This window comes from Vitis vinifera, chromosome 6, assembly GCF_030704535.1.
Source record: "Vitis vinifera cultivar Pinot Noir 40024 chromosome 6, ASM3070453v1".
Taxonomy (NCBI): domain Eukaryota; kingdom Viridiplantae; phylum Streptophyta; class Magnoliopsida; order Vitales; family Vitaceae; genus Vitis; species Vitis vinifera.
The window spans coordinates 6,940,937-6,957,896 of NC_081810.1; the positions used below are offsets into that span (position 1 = coordinate 6,940,937).

The 16,960-nt window shown below is 37.7% G+C and overlaps 1 protein-coding gene across 1 annotated transcript; it reads left to right on the forward strand.

Moving 5' to 3' along the window:
* Positions 1-309: 309 nt before the first annotated feature.
* LOC100265577 (ATP-dependent zinc metalloprotease FTSH 7, chloroplastic) lies at positions 310-15,012 on the forward strand. Its single transcript, XM_002279685.4, has 13 exons — positions 310-1,446; positions 3,895-3,960; positions 4,048-4,182; positions 4,302-4,367; positions 4,782-4,967; positions 5,056-5,142; positions 5,231-5,344; positions 5,422-5,546; positions 5,759-5,867; positions 7,138-7,263; positions 8,352-8,675; positions 8,761-8,884; positions 14,392-15,012. Exons 1-13 carry the CDS (start codon positions 580-582, stop codon positions 14,517-14,519), a joined length of 2,457 nt encoding a protein of 818 aa, XP_002279721.1. The 5' UTR covers positions 310-579; the 3' UTR covers positions 14,520-15,012.
* The last annotated feature ends 1,948 nt before the right edge of the window (positions 15,013-16,960 follow it).

Here is a 16,960-nt window from a genome sequence, read left to right on the forward strand (position 1 = left end):
TATATAAAATAGCATTTTAAGGATATTAAAGAAATGGAGAGACATATTAAAGATTTTCAAGGTATAAAGAGATATTTTAGGGAGTTATTATAAAAGTTCAGTAAGAGAGCCAGGAAAGCCCGTACTGGCCGTTATCAAACGGAATGTAAAGTTAGCAAATTTAAGCCCAAGCCCACAAACATTGAAGGGCCTGGCGGGCCCAAAGTAAAATGTGGGACCCAATGAACGTGGTGACACGTGTCGAGTACTACAGTCTCACAATAGACGCCCACGTGGAGACAGGAACACAGAATCTCTCCTCGAATTTCTATCGCAACCCAAGAGTGTGGATGATAGAAAACCGGATAAAGCAGAAACACTTGTGTGAAAAACAAACGGCCAGGATCCACACACACCCTGCCGAATCCAACGCTCCATATTCCCAGTTGAATCTCTCCTTACCTTCCCTTCCACTTTTTTCTTCCTCTATGGCTCTATCTCTCTGGTCTCACCTCTAACACAACCCATGTGCTCAAGTCTCAAACGTACGGTTCGTGCTTTTCCCATTTCGGTTTCATTTCATTTCTAGGGTTTCAATATATGGCGACAATTGAACCTCTGAAGCCAATAGTTCCGAGAAAATTCGCTTCAAATTTGAATCATAACCCAAAGGACTGTTGCGGATTGAGCTTGTTTCATGGTCAATCTAGGGTTTTTCACTACAAATCCAGTCGGATTATATGGAATTCGGTTTCGTGCCGTTCAACCAATACCTATGTACCAGTTAGGGTTTCGAGGAATCTGGATTGGTTCGATATTCGGAGAAGCTTTCTGAGGAATCAGGAATGGCGGAGAGAGAGTAGAATCAGAGCGAATTGCCAGGACAGTGATTCAAAGGCAAGTTCGAACGAAAAAAGCGAAGCGAAAACGAGTGAGGGTTCTAAGAGCTCGTCCAATTCAAATTCGAAAACGCCGCGGAGGGAGAAGCAAGGAAAAGGTGGGTGGTGGAAGGGAGGCAAGTGGCGGTGGCAGCCGATTATTCAGGCGCAGGAAATTGGAATATTGCTTTTGCAATTGGGAATTGTTATGCTCGTCATGAGGCTGCTCAGGCCTGGGATTCCGTTGCCGGGGTCTGAACCGAGGACGCCGACGTCATTTGTTAGCGTTCCATACAGTGATTTTTTGAGTAAGATTAATAGTAATCAGGTGCAGAAAGTTGAGGTTGATGGAGTGCATATTATGTTTAGATTGAAATCGGAACAGGGTAGTCAAGAGAGTGAAGTGGGAGGGATGAGTAAATTGCAGGAATCGGAGTCGTTGATTAGAAGTGTGGCTCCGACAAAGAGGATTGTTTATACCACAACGAGGCCGAGTGATATAAAGACGCCGTACGAGAAGATGCTCGAGAATGAGGTCGAGTTCGGTTCTCCGGATAAGCGGTCCGGGGGCTTCTTAAACTCCGCACTAGTGAGTTTTCTTCCTTTTTCTAGATAAGGTCTTTCATGAAAAGAGCAATATTGGGAAATGTAATTTTCTGCATTCTGCGTATTTCTATTTGCTTCTGAAGTTTGAAGATTGAATTCAAGACCAAGAAAAATGTGGTTTTTGGTTCTTATTACAAGGAAAGTTCTAGCAATTCGAGATACTTGGCTTTGTACTCGGGGTTTTGTTTTGTTTTTGTGTTTTTTTTATCAGCTAAAAAAACTCTATTTCTTCATGCCAAAGCTTCTAAAATGGAACCCTAAAACTGGATTCTGACAAGTTTTAGCAAACCAGTATATTACTCCTCCAATGCTTGTAGCATGTTAGCCTTGATTAAAGATTGGGAATGCTAATAGTTAATTTTAAAGTTTATTTAGTGAAAGTTTGAGTTATTTATTTTGAATAGTAAATAAAAGCAGGGGCCACTTTTTAAGCCAAAGAATTCAAATATGTATAATGTTCACCAAGCCTTAGATTAAACTCAAATAGGGGGAAAAGTCTCTCAAAGTACTCATTTAACAGATTAATAATAAACTTATTATCAAATATAAACAAAACCGAAATATATTTTCTCTATTTTTCCATGTAACCATGGAATTCCAAATAAATATTGTTTACTTTAGGTTTCATTTAGAGGTCTGCCACACCATTGTTAAATTGTTTTAGCCCAAGGTAGTGTAGCTGTTGACGAAAAATTCAGGGTTGAAGGTGCTGGCAATGGATCCCAAGAGTCTGAATTTCAAGGCATACTCATGAATTACATATATTCTCCATATGCACTTGAGATTCTCATCCTTTTGAACTATGATTAGAGGATATTGATATTGGGATATTATTTCTATAATTTTATTAGAACCCTGATTGGATATGGAAAAAGAAGACTTCTTTTTTGGTGCTTTGCTACATCAGGTATATTAAAAAAAAGTGGAGAAAAGAAAAGCATATTTAACAATGTTGATAATGTTTGCAATTCACAATGAAACTTACTGTTTACCAAGGATTTTAGTTTTTTTATCATTGGCTTGTACACATGTCATTCCTAGATCCATGTGAATGAGCCCCTATAAAGGGGGCTAACTTCCATAATTTCCTCCTCCACTTGTCCACTCCTTTGTCTTCTCACCCTAACAGTTACTTTTGAACCGATCATGGGAACATGCCAGCAAACCTTACTATAATGAACCAAAAATATGATTTGTCGAGTTCTCCTAGTTCTTACACAAACATCATCTGTTGGCCAACAACTACCCCTCTCCCTTAGTTGATTAATAGCCGGAATTTTCTCCTATTTAGCTTTCAAACAGAGAAAGACACCTTAAGAGACATCCTGGAATTCCACACCTCATTGGCAGGGAAAGTGAAGGTGCACCTCGAGGACAAGGAATAGTACAAAGATTTTAACAGAAAGCTCCTAGTCTTTGCACACCTGCATTCCATTCTACCCTCAATGTGTTTATTACTAAGCAAAAGCGAATGCATTCCACTAAACAACCACCCAGTGCACCTCCTAATTGTAAAACAGTTCTCTATAACAAGGACTCCAATGATGCTGACTTGCCTCTTTTACCCAGAGATCCTCCACTATACCATTCCTAGGTCTACTCTACTTACCACTAGATTAGATTTAATTTCCATTAGTTTTGATTTGGGTTGGATTGAGTTTTTAACCAGGCTCATGTCATGATTTTGACCTCAAAAGTTCAAGTCTTATAAAGAAAGAATTTATTATAGGGCTAGGGCTAATATCAGCCCTTGTAGTCTGCACATCGCATGAGCTTGGAGCCCTGGTCTACAGTTGTGATCAGCACAATACCAAGTTAGCCCATGTTGGCACATGATACACTGACCTAAGAGTGGGTCTTCCTTTCCTCTAAAGGCAAGGCATGTGAGGTACATGCAACTGGGTAGAGAGGAAGGTAGAACCATAAAACAGAGATATACCGAATTTATTGAACTTTAATACAGAGTTTTGCACCAGCATTAGGGTGTGTGCCTTAGGCACAACTAGGAGTGCTTTGATGGTGACAACCACAATCACCATGGTGGGCTTCCATCAATGAGGTAGTCCCAAAAATCCATCTAAGCAGGATGAGATCCCACAATCCTTTAGGGATAGGTTCATTAGGATGATCTGAGGCTCAATTGGATTTCATCAGTGACACACCATTGGATGTGTGAACCACAACACAACATGGGGCAGTGAATCACATGACATGTCTCTATCAGGAAATGTCTGACAATATTCAAATGATGTGTTTTTCAACTACCTAGATCAGCTTTTGCAAATTAAATGAAATTTATAAATTTAGTAATAAGGAATATTTTGGTTGTCAGAAGGAAATTGTTTATCTGGGGAGTTTTGAACAATCAGCTCTATCTGGATCATGCATCAACCTTGCCCACTGTTGCTTATCTTGACACTCCTCTTTGCAGATTGCATTGTTCTATGTTGCTGTGCTTGCAGGTCTTCTCCACCGATTTCCTGTAAGCTTTTCTCAGGTGTGTATGAGTGTGTTGCTTTCATTTACCTTGAAACTAATGCTAATTTGCAAGGAATTCTGAGTGAGTGAATGCCTACCTACACAGCATACAGCTGGTCAGCTTAGGAGCCGCAAGTCTGGTGCTTCTGGTGGAACTAAAGTCAATGAACAAGGGGAAACAGTTACCTTTGCTGATGTTGCAGGTGTTGATGAGGCTAAGGAGGAGCTAGAAGAAATTGTAGTATGTTAGACATTCCTCAATATTAATTTTACTTCTTGGATCATTAAATTTCTGGGGAATCATAAAGGATTTCTACTCTTCGATGAAACGGTCTTTATGCACTGATGTTTATTGGCCAGGAATTCCTCAGAAATCCGGACAGGTATGTACGAGTTGGTGCTCGCCCTCCTCGAGGTGTTCTCCTGGTGAGTTTAAGCAAAGATTGGGGATAAAAGCTACCACATGAAAAAAACAAAGTGTCGTTCATGTCTCACTGAGGCATGCTGGTCAATCAGATACATTTTGGCATCTGAGTTGCACGCAGGGATGTTATCAACTATTCTAAATCTTTACCTTGAAGGAGACACCTGCTCCAGAAATTACATTAATATATTGGGTGACTTCTGCCCAATCTGTTAACCATTTTATGGTTACTAAAGGAGAATCCAGAAGCCTTTTTAGATGATTTTCATCAAAACAATGGACTAGTTTCTTCCTCTATACCACACCTTAAAATGATCTACCAAAGAACAGATACAAGTGGTTTCCATAATTTACTCTTGGATGTAAGTTTTTATGTATGGCTTTGATTTGTAAGTACGGCTTTGGCTATCTTACAGGTGGGTCTTCCTGGGACAGGTAAGACTCTCCTAGCAAAGGCTGTGGCTGGGGAGGCTGAAGTGCCTTTTATAAGTTGTTCTGCAAGTGAGTTTGTAGAATTGTATGTTGGCATGGGAGCTTCCCGCGTGAGAGATCTCTTTGCACGGGCAAAGAAAGAAGCACCATCAATAATCTTCATTGATGAGGTTAGAACCGTGGAATTTTTGTTGTGTATTCATGTTCAGCATTTTGAGCTTCCTGGTGCGTTGTTAGTCATGTTTTTCTTCTTCGCAGATAGATGCTGTAGCAAAAAGCCGTGATGGTAGATTTCGCATTGTTAGCAATGATGAGCGAGAGCAAACCTTGAACCAGTTGCTTACTGTAGGTTTCTCCTGGAAGTTATCTTTCAGCTTCTGAAATGTTTTAACCATTTCCTTGTTAGTTTAATGTGATTGAAATTGGGCTGCAGGAAATGGATGGATTTGATAGCAACTCTGCTGTTATTGTTCTTGGAGCAACTAATCGTTCAGATGTCTTAGATCCTGCACTTCGCCGCCCTGGGAGATTTGATCGTGTAGTTATGGTTTGTATTCTGGTTCATTGAGCAGGTTTCTGCACTACAGTTCTCTTTGGAATAATTTTTCCCTTGTGGGTTTTTAGGTGGAAACACCTGATAGGATCGGAAGAGAAGCCATTCTAAAAGTTCATGTTTCCAAGAAAGAACTTCCTCTAGGAGAAGATGTTGATCTCAGTGATATTGCATCTATGACCACTAGCTTCACCGGGTAATAGCCTCCTTTTCTGATCCCATTCAGGATCTATGACTGCTGTATATGTGTGTGTGTGTGTGTGTTCTATGACCACTGGCTTCACTGGGTAATAGCTTTCTTTTCTAATCCCATTCAGGTTCTATATATGTATATGTGTGTGTGTGTGTGTGTTTTCCTAATTTCTAGCTAACATTGATAATTTTTTGTTGATTTTGGATGCTGTGCAGGGCAGACCTAGCAAATTTAGTGAATGAAGCTGCTTTGTTAGCTGGAAGACAAAATAAAGTTGTCGTGGAGAAAATTGATTTTGTTCATGCAGTAGAGCGGTCAATAGCTGTAACTCTCTAATCCCAGCCACCCCCTCACTCTTCTATTGTTCCTGATGGATTTATTTATTTATTCTTGGTGATAATTAATTTGAAGTGTATTAATCCTTATTCTATCACAAGTTACAATGCTTGATTTTTGAAGAAAATACGCCCCCCACCCCTTTTTTATTAATTTTTTTTTTTTTTTTTTTTTTTTTTGTGATGACCGAGGAACCTTTTATGACCAAGCCCTTAGGACTCTCCATAGGGACCCAAATCTTGTGGTGTTGACCACCCCACAACAACCGACACCGGGTAAATTCAGGGTATCATTAGGGGTAGGATTCGAACCCAGAACCATGTGTCACTTACTGGGACAACACTTCCTAGTGTTTGCCCTTACCAATTGGGCTACCCTGGTGGGTACCCCCCAGCCATAAATATGTGTAGACGCATTTGTTGTGTATATCTCTATTATCTTTGTTTTAGGGACTAAACATATGTCATATTTGAGGCAGCAAGGAAGTTCTTTCCTTAGAATGGACTTTTCTTATGTGTGTAGTAAATTCTACTATCTCACCTCTATGGTCTGTCTTACAATCCTTCTTTCTTTCTTTCTTTCATTCTTTTTAGTAGTCAATTGTAGGATATATATATATATATATAAAAGGCACCATCTGCCTTTCAACCTTTTGATTCTGTTATAGGCTTATAGCAGCTTTTGCTTTTAGCAGTCTAATACAAGGTAATGATGGTGCGATGTAGATGTGATTGCAAGGGTTTCTTTCATTGAAAATTGAGGACATTTCATTGAAGCTATTGATAAATTCATATAACCTCAGTTTGATTTACTTTTTGGAGAAACAGATATTGAAAATAAAAAGAGTTGTTCACTAAATCCTGTGCTTGACATAGAATGGACTTGATTCGTACACAATCCACCCCAATTTTTTAGCAGAATGCTTAAGCAATGTTCCTATCTCTGTTTTGTGTGGTTTCTCCTGCACTTGCCTTATCCATGCGTTTTTAGTAGGGGGTTTACTATTTGAACTTCCTAAAACTACACGCTTGCTTGAGTGTTCTTGTGATCTAAAATGCCTTTTCCCTTGTTGTTTTGTAGTTATAAGAATGTTTGTGGTTGTTTTCATTTTACTATTAGTGCATTGCTGTTTCATTCTTGATTCTGATTTTGTTCTGCAGACAAGTTTTAAGTCATAGTGAAGCTTTCTTAATACAATTATCATGTCTTGAATCCTTGTTAGACTGACTGCATAGCTCAACCAACTGTCTTGTTATAGGGCATAGAAAAGAAGACCACCAAGTTGCAGGGAAGTGAGAAGGCTGTTGTTGCACGGCATGAAGCTGGTCATGCAGTAGTGGGAACTGCTGTTGCTAATCTTCTTCCTGGACAGCCACGTGTTGAGGTAAGTTATTAGGACCTTATTTACAATAAATATTTTCCTTTACTGCTTAACAAGTTTCAAATTATTTAACCTCCCTGGAGAATTTGGAAGACACGTGAGATACCAATTCTTATGCCAGATGTGCAAAAAGTGTTAGGCCCAAAAAATTCCATCTAGGAGATAATTGGTGCTTAAAATCATTCTTTCTGGTTAATAATAGTAGTAGCCTATGCTACCCAGATCCTTCAATTTCATCTAATGTATCTGTATTGGCACAACATAACTTGGGTGTAGGTATGGGATCCTTGTTTGATACTCCTATTTTCCTTTAGGTGTGGCTGTTTGATTTTTTCATTAATATCCTTTTGTTTTTTCAACTTTCTCAGTAATAATTACATTAAAAGATACGAAGAGTTAGCTGAAAAGTGAATTTTTGTAAACACAGAGATATGAGGAAAAAAAGGGGATTAGAGGGAAAAGATAAGAGCTTTTAAAAATGATATCTTTGCTACTGATTTATTTTTAATTGCCTTTTTTTTTGGATCCTTTTTAGCTAAGTTTCCATTATCTAAAATTTGAGTTGTGAAGGATTTGACACTTTGACACTTTGACACTTTGACACATACTCGTGTCTGACACTTATACCAAATCCATGCAACATAGGTAGTACCAGATCTTTAGATTTCTTTCTGAAATCAAATAATGCGACAGGGGTCTTGGAAAAATCCACTCATTAGATGGTCAATTTCCCAACTGGTTTGGCTTTTACTCTTATGTTGGGCACGTTTGCTTGTCATATTTGTGGGCTGTGACAGACCCTTATGTCAAGAAATCCTTCATCTGAGGATTCAGTCATCTTTGTGTTCGTGAAGGTTTGATGAGTTCCATATGTTTTAATGGCTTAGAGAAGTTATGAAGTTAGGTATTTTATGTGATAAATATTTGGTACCAAAAATATATGGGAAATTTCAACCACTACTGTGCAGAAAAAAATTTAGTAGAAGTATTATACTAGGATGTGAGTCCATCACATGCATACATGCTTTGTCATTTTAAATCGTCCGCGTAACATTAGATGGTCCAATGCTATCTGTATTTTGTGTTCACAGAAGTTGAGCATATTGCCAAGATCAGGAGGGGCATTGGGTTTTACATATACTCCTCCCACCAATGAGGACAGATATTTGCTGTTCATTGATGAGTTACGTGGGCGCTTGGTTACTCTTCTTGGAGGACGTGCTGCAGAAGAAGTTGTATATTCTGGCCGTGTATCGACAGGTGCACTTGATGATATCCGGCGAGCAACTGACATGGCATACAAAGCAGTAGCTGAATATGGTCTTAATCAGACCATAGGCCCAGTGTCCTTAGCAACACTTTCTGGGGGTGGGATCGATGAGTCAGGGGGGTCCATGCCTTGGGGAAGGGATCAGGTCATCCTGTTTTTCTTTTTTCTAGTGAACATTTTCTTCTTTCTACCATTTACTGCGAAGTTTGATCCTGGATTTAACACAACAGGGGCATCTTGTTGATCTTGTTCAAAGAGAGGTGAAACTACTGCTGCAATCTGCACTTGATGTAGCACTCTCTGTTGTGCGTGCTAACCCTACTGTTTTGGAGGGGCTTGGAGCTCATTTGGAAGGTACTAAATTACTGCTTTCTTATTTTTTAAATTATGTTTCAGTGCATCTATATGGTACTATAATTCTTTCAAGGATTTATCTAGGACTATTTAATTGGATGGGCAGACAAATTACTAGTAAAGTTGCATGGACAGGAGAGTTTAATCTTCCAAGCTGCCTTGAAATGCATCAAAATTGAGTTGGTTGCCCTACTTATATTTAAAGTTTCTAGTTTGTAGGTTAGAATATTTTGTCTGATAGAACCTCGAAAATTAGACACCTGAAACCTTTTAGAGAAGAGTCACTGCCCTTGGATTTGGAGCACAAGAACATTGATATTTTGGTATAAATATATTTTACTCTCCAAGTACAAAGCATTGATATTCTCTGCAATAGCTTTGAGAGATGGTGAAGTCCTTTTATGATTTCTTTATTTATGTATTTATTTATTTATTTATTTATTTTTTTTATGTTTGATGAAGAGGGTGGAGGGGTGTTGGTTTGATTTTGGTTTGGGCTGGATTGGTGTTGTGTGTGTGGTGTGGAGTGGGGAAAGATTTTGAGTCTATTCAACATTTTGAGTCTATTCAACATTATCGCTTCAAGGTACTTCCAAACTTGAATCAAATGTTTTTTATGGTCTTACTATTCCTCTTTTCCTCCTCAATATAGTATACGAAAGCCATGTGGTTATCTTTTCCTAGACCATAGACTTAGTCCTATGAAGTCAATCTAACTAGCAAACCTAGGGAATCGCCCACAAGAATGGGGTGATGGTCATTTTTGAAAAAAATAGTGACATTCGTTTTATGATGCTTTTATTTTATTTTATTTATTTATTTATTATGTTTGGTGAAGAGGGTGGAGGGCATTGATTTGATTTGGGTTTGGGCTGGTTTGGTGTTGAGGGGGTGGTGTGGAGTGGGGAAAGATTTTTAGTAAATTCAACGTTATTGCTTCTCAATGTACTTCCAATCTTGAATCGGATGTTTGGTATGGTCTTACTTTTCCTCTTTTCCTTCTCAACATAGTGGATGAAAGCCATGTGGTTATCTTTCCAAGACCACAGACTTAGTCTTGTGAAGTCAATTTAATTAGCAAACCTAGGTAATCACCCAAGAGAATGGGGTGATGGTACTTTCCATTTTTTTTTCCCTATATATAAGATATTTAACTAGAATTACAATAAGATACAATAATGAATAATGAGAATAAGTAAGCGATTAAGAGCAAGGGTTAGAAAAGGTAAATAATGATTTCAACTTGGTTTGGCACAATCTCGTCTATGTCAATGGCCTTAAGCTTTAATCCAAACCTTGAGGTAATCCATTATACTAAGGACCATCCAAATTAAGAAATCCTTCAACTTTACACTTGGTTTTTAGGTTTCAATGGGCTTCTAAAACTCCACTAGTGTTCTTCTAACACTTAGAATTACTAGGTATCACATAGACAAAAGAGTCTGCCCCTTAACGAACAACCAATCTATAAAGTCAACCAAATACAAAGTGTGATCCTCTATATACACCATAGCCCAATTCAAAAAATAATACACAAAAGAATATTTAATAGCTTGGTCAGTCTGTTCGACGTCGTTGTATGCTTTCCCATTCCTTTCTTTCCATAAAGCCCACATTAGGCATAAAGGTGCAGCTTTCCACGCTTTTGGTCTTCTTTTACCTTCCACCCAAGCAAGTTCCCCCTCACGGTGGAATGCAAAACCCAATGCACACCGAAAAGGGAGAAGAAGATCAGATTCCACAACATGCTGGCCTTGTTACAAAACAAAAAAAGATGGTCATTAGTTTCTTCTTCTTCTTTACACAAGAAACATCTATTTGGCATGTTTCATCCCCTTCTTTTCAGCTAGTCAGTAGTCAAGACTCCATTCCAAGATGCTTCCCAAGCAAAAAAACTCTCACTGGAGCCCAAGACCTCTAAATAATGCACCAAGGGAAAGGGTCACTAGAAGCCCTTGTGTAGGAACGGTAGAGAGAACTAACAAAAAAATAGTCATTCCCACTTTCTCTCCAGCTCAAAGTGTCCTTCACAGGGACATTTCATTAGGCCAGTTCTGTCTTTGGACCACCTAATAGAGTTAGACGTTAATGCAGGCAATTGGTCCTTACATTGTAAACCGAATAAAGTCTAGTTCTTGGAAGAGTTCCAGATGCTAGAGTTCAGTCTTACAACTTCAACCTAAGTCAGGAACTCTATTTCACTCAATAAACCCCTTTTTCCAATGCAGTAGTTTCTCTTGTCACTTAAGATGAAACTTCAACTCACAAAATACTGACAAAACCTTGAGTGAGTGACTCTTAAAAGAGGCAGGAATGGGTCTTAAAGTAGTTCCTGAGTTAGTCTTCTTAATTGGGGGGCCTTGTGACATAAGGGGGTCCAGGGGAACTCCCCTGGCAAACCTGCTCTGAGAGAGTGACCCTTGTTTATAAGGGGCACGAACGGTCAGTAGTTATAATTAATAGACAATTATAGTATTGTAACAAGCAAGTCCGCTATTCCTGACTCCTAGTCAGGAATAGAATAAGGACTTGACCTTATAAATATAAGTCTCGCACTTCCATATGAGACGGAAATTCATTACGGCGGTTTACTATATCACCAGTCCCGGGACCTCCTGACTTTATTCAATTCTTCTTCTTTCCTTCCTGACCTGGAATTACTGCTAATAAATGCCTATTTTAAAGACTACGGAAGGGTATAATAAGTAGAGCAAATGAAAGAGCTTCGAGTTGATGGTACCAGTGAACCGTTGAAACCTTCCTTACCTCCCTTCCCCTGGCATCTTTTCTAACAACCAAAGAATGAAGCTTCTGAAACAGACTCCACCTCTCCCATCTCCCAATCATTAAGGCGCCTTGAGAAGCGAGGACTCCAACAAACCAACTCCCCACCCTCCTCCCAAGCATCTGACACCCAACCATCTTTATCAACAACCAAGAGAAATAAATTAGGAAAAACTTTTTTACAGCGTTTGATCCTCACACCACAAATCTTTGCAAAACTCAACATTTTTCCAATTTCATACTAGGAAGCGGAATCTACCTCGTATGCCTTCTCATTCTCTTCTAATGGCTTTCCACACCCCTAGAAGGCTATGAATTCCTAGTCCTCCCTCTTTCTTATTAGCACAACAAACTTTCCACTTCACCAAATGATGCCTTTTCTCCAAGGCTCCATCTCCCCAAAGAAAGTCCCTTTGTATCTTTTCAAGTCTTGCACTCACCTTCCGAGGAATGACAAAGATGGACATGAAAAAAATCGGAAGACTAGAAAGGGTGCTTTTGATCAAGGTAAGCCTCCCACCCCGTAGAGAGATATTGTCTCTTCCACATAGATAATTTTTTTTTAAATCTTTCTTCCACTATGTCCCATACCCTTAGGGATTTGAAAGAGGCACTCAAAGGAAGACCCAGATAAGAAGTGGGAAGCTTCTTAACCCCACAGCTAACTCCTCCATATTCTCTACCCTTTCGACGAGAATAATCTCGCTTTTATCTATATTCACTTTTAAACCAGAAAGTGCGTCAAACCACACAAACACATAACTTAAATATTTCAGTTGGTAACTATTGGCCTCACCAAAAATAAAGGTGTCGTCGACAAACAACAGGTGGGACACATCCCGCCCTTCTCCATCTTTTCTCCCGACCTCAAACCGCGAAATAAAACCCCCACTTCTGGCTTTGAGCAGCAACTAGCTAAGCACCTCCATGACCAAAATAAACAGGTAGGGAGACAACGGGTCGCCTTGTCTCAAACCCCTTGAGCTATGGAAGAAGCCTGAAGGAGTGCCATTGATTAGAACTGAAAAACTAGCTGTGGAAATGTTCCACTTGATCCAACTAATCCACTTTTCCTCAAACCCTATTTTAGACATAACAAAAAGGAGGAAATCCCATTGACATGGTCGTACGCCTTCTCAATGTCCATTTTTAGGAGGAAACTGGGGATATTGCTCTTTAATCTTGAGTGAACGGCCTCACTGGCAATGAAGACTACATCAAATATTAGTCTATGCTGAATAAAGGCTTGCGGAAACTCCGAGACCACCTTCCCCACAACCGTCTTCAGCCTATTTGCCAACACCTTGGCTAACAACTTGTGCAAACCCCCAACCAAACTAATTGGTCTGAAATCTTTTAGATCCACAACTCCCCCACTTTTTGGAAACAAAACTAGGAAAGTAGAATTTAGGCTTCTCTGGAAAGTTCCACGACTACAGAACTCCCCAAAAAAGGTCATAATCTCAAATTTGGTGAACTCCCAGCAAAACTACCAAAAGGCCAAAATGAATCCGTCTGGGCCTGGTGCTTTGTGGCCTGAGAGACTGCAGAGGGCTTCAAAAACTTCATTTTCCATAAAAGGCAACTCTTAACTTTCTTGACTTTTCTTCCCCCAACACTCCAAATTGTAAACCCCTTACACTTGGTCTCCAATTCCCTGATTCTGACAACAAAGATTGGTAAGCCCTGCACACCCCAGCCCAAATCTTATTTTCATTGGTCAGTGTAACCCCTTTGATTTTCACTTTGGTTAATAAATTCCTCCTCGCATGGGCATGAGCCATCTTATGAAAAAATTTGGTGTTCTTGTCTCCCTCCTTTAACCAAATTTCCTTAGACTTTTGTCTCCACGAAGTTTTTTTCAACAAAGCCCATTTCTTGTAATCCTCCAGAGCCCTTTTTTTGGCCTTTGCCTCAAGAGAAAGAGGGTTGCCCCTCTCCTTCGAATCCTAGAACTAAATGCGAGCAAAGGCTTCTGATCTGCTAACAGGGACATTGCCAAAAACTTTTTTATTCCACTTTCTTAGATCATTTTTAAGAGCCTTCAACTTCTTGGCAAGGCAATGACTACTAGTGCCTGTAACTATATACTCAATCCACCACATCATCAAAAAGTTTGTCAAGCATGAGTTTTTAATCTTGCATGAATCCACCTTATTTTTTCATAAAAATCATCAATAATGCATAAATGAGTTCTTTTAAAAACCTTCATAGCTGTTTAATTCTTTTTCCTTTTTAAAAACCTTCATAGAAGTGCGGTTCTTTTTTATTCAAAAGGTTTAGCTTTTAAAGGTCAATGTGAAACTATATTTTATCCTCTTTGAGTAGCACCTTGACCTAGTCTTATGGGAGAACTCATTCTATATAATATAATCTTGAAAAAACCATTCTATAAATTTCCTTTTTAGCTTCATTGCATTAAGTTGCATTGATTCTTCTTGATTGATCCAAGGTGATCTTCTTGCGTATGACATTTCAAGTTGAATGTTAAATACAAGCCTTTATTTTATTGTCATCAAAACTTATGTTTAATCAATGAGCTGACAAGTCTTGGAAGGCTTGGTTCAAATGAAGTGATTTCATTCCCATCCCAACAGGGCAAGGCCTTTGGATTCAAATATCTTTACATTAAACATCTTATATAGAACTTGAGATATAAAAATGGGGGTTGTTCTAATCATACAGTTTACTTTCACAGTATCCTAACTATGCTTTTGATTCAGAAAATGAGAAAGTGGAAGGTGAGGAGCTACAAGAATGGTTGAAGATGGTTGTTGCACCTGCAGAGCTTACAATCTTCATTAGAGGCAAGCAAGAACCTATTCACCCACTGCAAATAGGATCTGGATGATGCTACTGCATACATTACTTTCAGTGTGCATTGAAACATCGGTGGGGTATGGAGTTCCATTTTAGTCAGTATCTCCACACTGTTATGAAAGATGAGCTTCTCAATCACTCCAACATACCTTTATCAATGTATATTCCATCAAAGGAGATGTTGGGGTTTGTCTTAACATCTGCCACCCGGTTCTCTCTTCTTCCTCGTAATACAAAGGTTTAAAACCGGAAAAAAAAAAAGAAAAAAAAAAAAAGGAAAGAAGTGGAGGAACAGCTCTAGAGTCAATACTACGGGAGCTTTGTCAAGTCTCCCACCATTTTAACATCTAATGAGAGTCTTGGGTCCTTGTGTTTAATATAATGCAGATTGCTCTCCAAAGCAGTTGTACATCTAGTTATTATTTCAGTGGTCCAGTGTTCAGCCGTTTGCAATTTGTAATCTTTTTGTTTTGCTGTACAAACTATGCATCCATTAATTATATAATATTGCATACTTTTCGGAAGATTTCTCGAATTATTGGACGTATAGCAGGAAAAGGATCTGCTAACTTTGTGTAACTGCATTAGAAGATGTTGCTTGTTTTAGAAGGAGATATTGGCTGTAGAAGTTTTGTTGCATCTACTTCCTATCCGAAAAAAGGAAAAATGTTGAATCTAGTCTGGTTTCTTCAATATTTTGTTTTTACCACTGGATTGGGTTTTTTCCTTGCTGTAGGTTTGTTAGAACCAGTTGTGCAACTGGGTCCGGTTGCATTGATAGCTTAAGCCAAGCCTAAGAACTATTGTAAAAGAGTGCTATTGGAAAATAATTTGGGGCAACATATTTTGGAATGGGCAAAAAGATTGACTGATTTGAATTTATTCCTAGATGATTGGAAGCAAATTCTTTTGGCTCGTAAGCGTTAGCCAACTTGGAATTTTAGCTCAAGTTTTTTTTTTAAATAATTTTTGGTTGTTAAAAATAGAAAATTATTTGTCAGATCCAAATATATTTAGTAACTATTTTAAGTATCATAGTTTTTTAGAACTAGTTTTAAAAATAGCTCTTACCATGAATATAGTTTAATTATTTTTGGAGATTATAAGCAAATCGAAAGATGTACTAAATTTGGGGTTGTTCAAAGTTATAAACATTTGACCAAGAAAAGATAGCTAGTATAAGAAATTTTATCTTAATCGGTAAATTTGCTCGAAAATCCCCCACTTTATTCACAAAATATCTTTTAAAATCCCCTACTTTACCCATCTAGTATTTGTCATCTCATCACATTTTTTTTTCAAAAAACCACAATTACCAACTTTGGTTTTAAAATCCATCATTAAATTTAAAACTAAAATCAATGTTACTTATTATGGTTTTAAAACAAATAAAATAATAATAATAATAATAAAATTGAATTTGATGTTACTTACAAAACAAGTTACTTTATTTTGGAAACCCATTTAGTAATTATTTTAAATATCATAGTTTTTTAAGAATGGATTCTAAAAATAGTTTTTACCGTGAATTTATTTTAATTATGTTTGAAGATTATAAGCAAATTGAAAAATGTACTAAATTTGGTGTTGTTCAAATTCATAAACATTATACAAAAAAAGATAGCAAGTATAAGAAATTTTATCTTAGTTTGTAAATTTGCTTGAAAATCCCCTACTTTACTCACAAAATATCTTTATTTTCATACTTTTAGTTGGGGTGTGGGGTGGAGGTTGGGGGTGGGTGTGGAGACCTTGTTGATGTAAGGTTTTGATGTTTGGGCAATTACGGAGATTGCTTTTAGAAAATCACCACACATTTCGGGTTTAATGCCAAAATAGTGTTTTTAAAGAAAAAAATAATTAAAATACATTGCCTTCAAAACTAATCTTTGTTTGACTTTTTAAAAAAAATAAATATAAAACAACAATTACTAATATTGGTTTTAAAAATCATCCTCAATTTTAAAATTAAAATCATACTTATTAATTATAGTTTTAAAATAAAAAAATAAAAAAATAATAATAAAATAGAATTTGTTGCTGAAAGCATGCACTACTTTGATAAATATTTTTAATATAATAAGTTTAGATTGAGAATTTTTTTTCCAAAATAGGTTAAACTCATGAATATATTTTAATTATTTTTGGAGATTATAAGCAAATCGAAAGATGTACTAAATTTGAGGTTGTTCAAAGTTATAAACATTTGACCAAAGAAAGATAGCTAGTATAATTTTTTTTTTTACCTTAATCGGTAAATTTGCTTGAAAATCCTCCAACTTTATTCATAAAATATCTGTATTTTCACACTTGGGGTGGGGGTGGGGGTGGGTGATGTAACGGTTTGATGTTTCGAAATTATGGAGACCAAAATATCACTGTTGCCTTCAGAAAATGACAACACCTTTTTGTCTCTTTGTGGCGGGTAAAAATGTCGCTATGCCCTTTGGGGCCATACCGCTGCCACATGTT

Bases quoted from the DNA above. Each gene is read 5' to 3' on its own strand.
- LOC100265577 (XM_002279685.4), top strand. From the start codon at position 580: ATGGCGACAATTGAACCTCTGAAGCCAATAGTTCCGAGAAAATTCGCT. The intron at 4,968-5,055 runs GTTAGAACCGTG...TCTTCTTCGCAG, and splicing joins CAATAATCTTCATTGATGAG to ATAGATGCTGTAGCAAAAAG. The intron at 5,547-5,758 runs GTAATAGCCTCC...GATGCTGTGCAG, and splicing joins ATGACCACTAGCTTCACCGG to GGCAGACCTAGCAAATTTAG.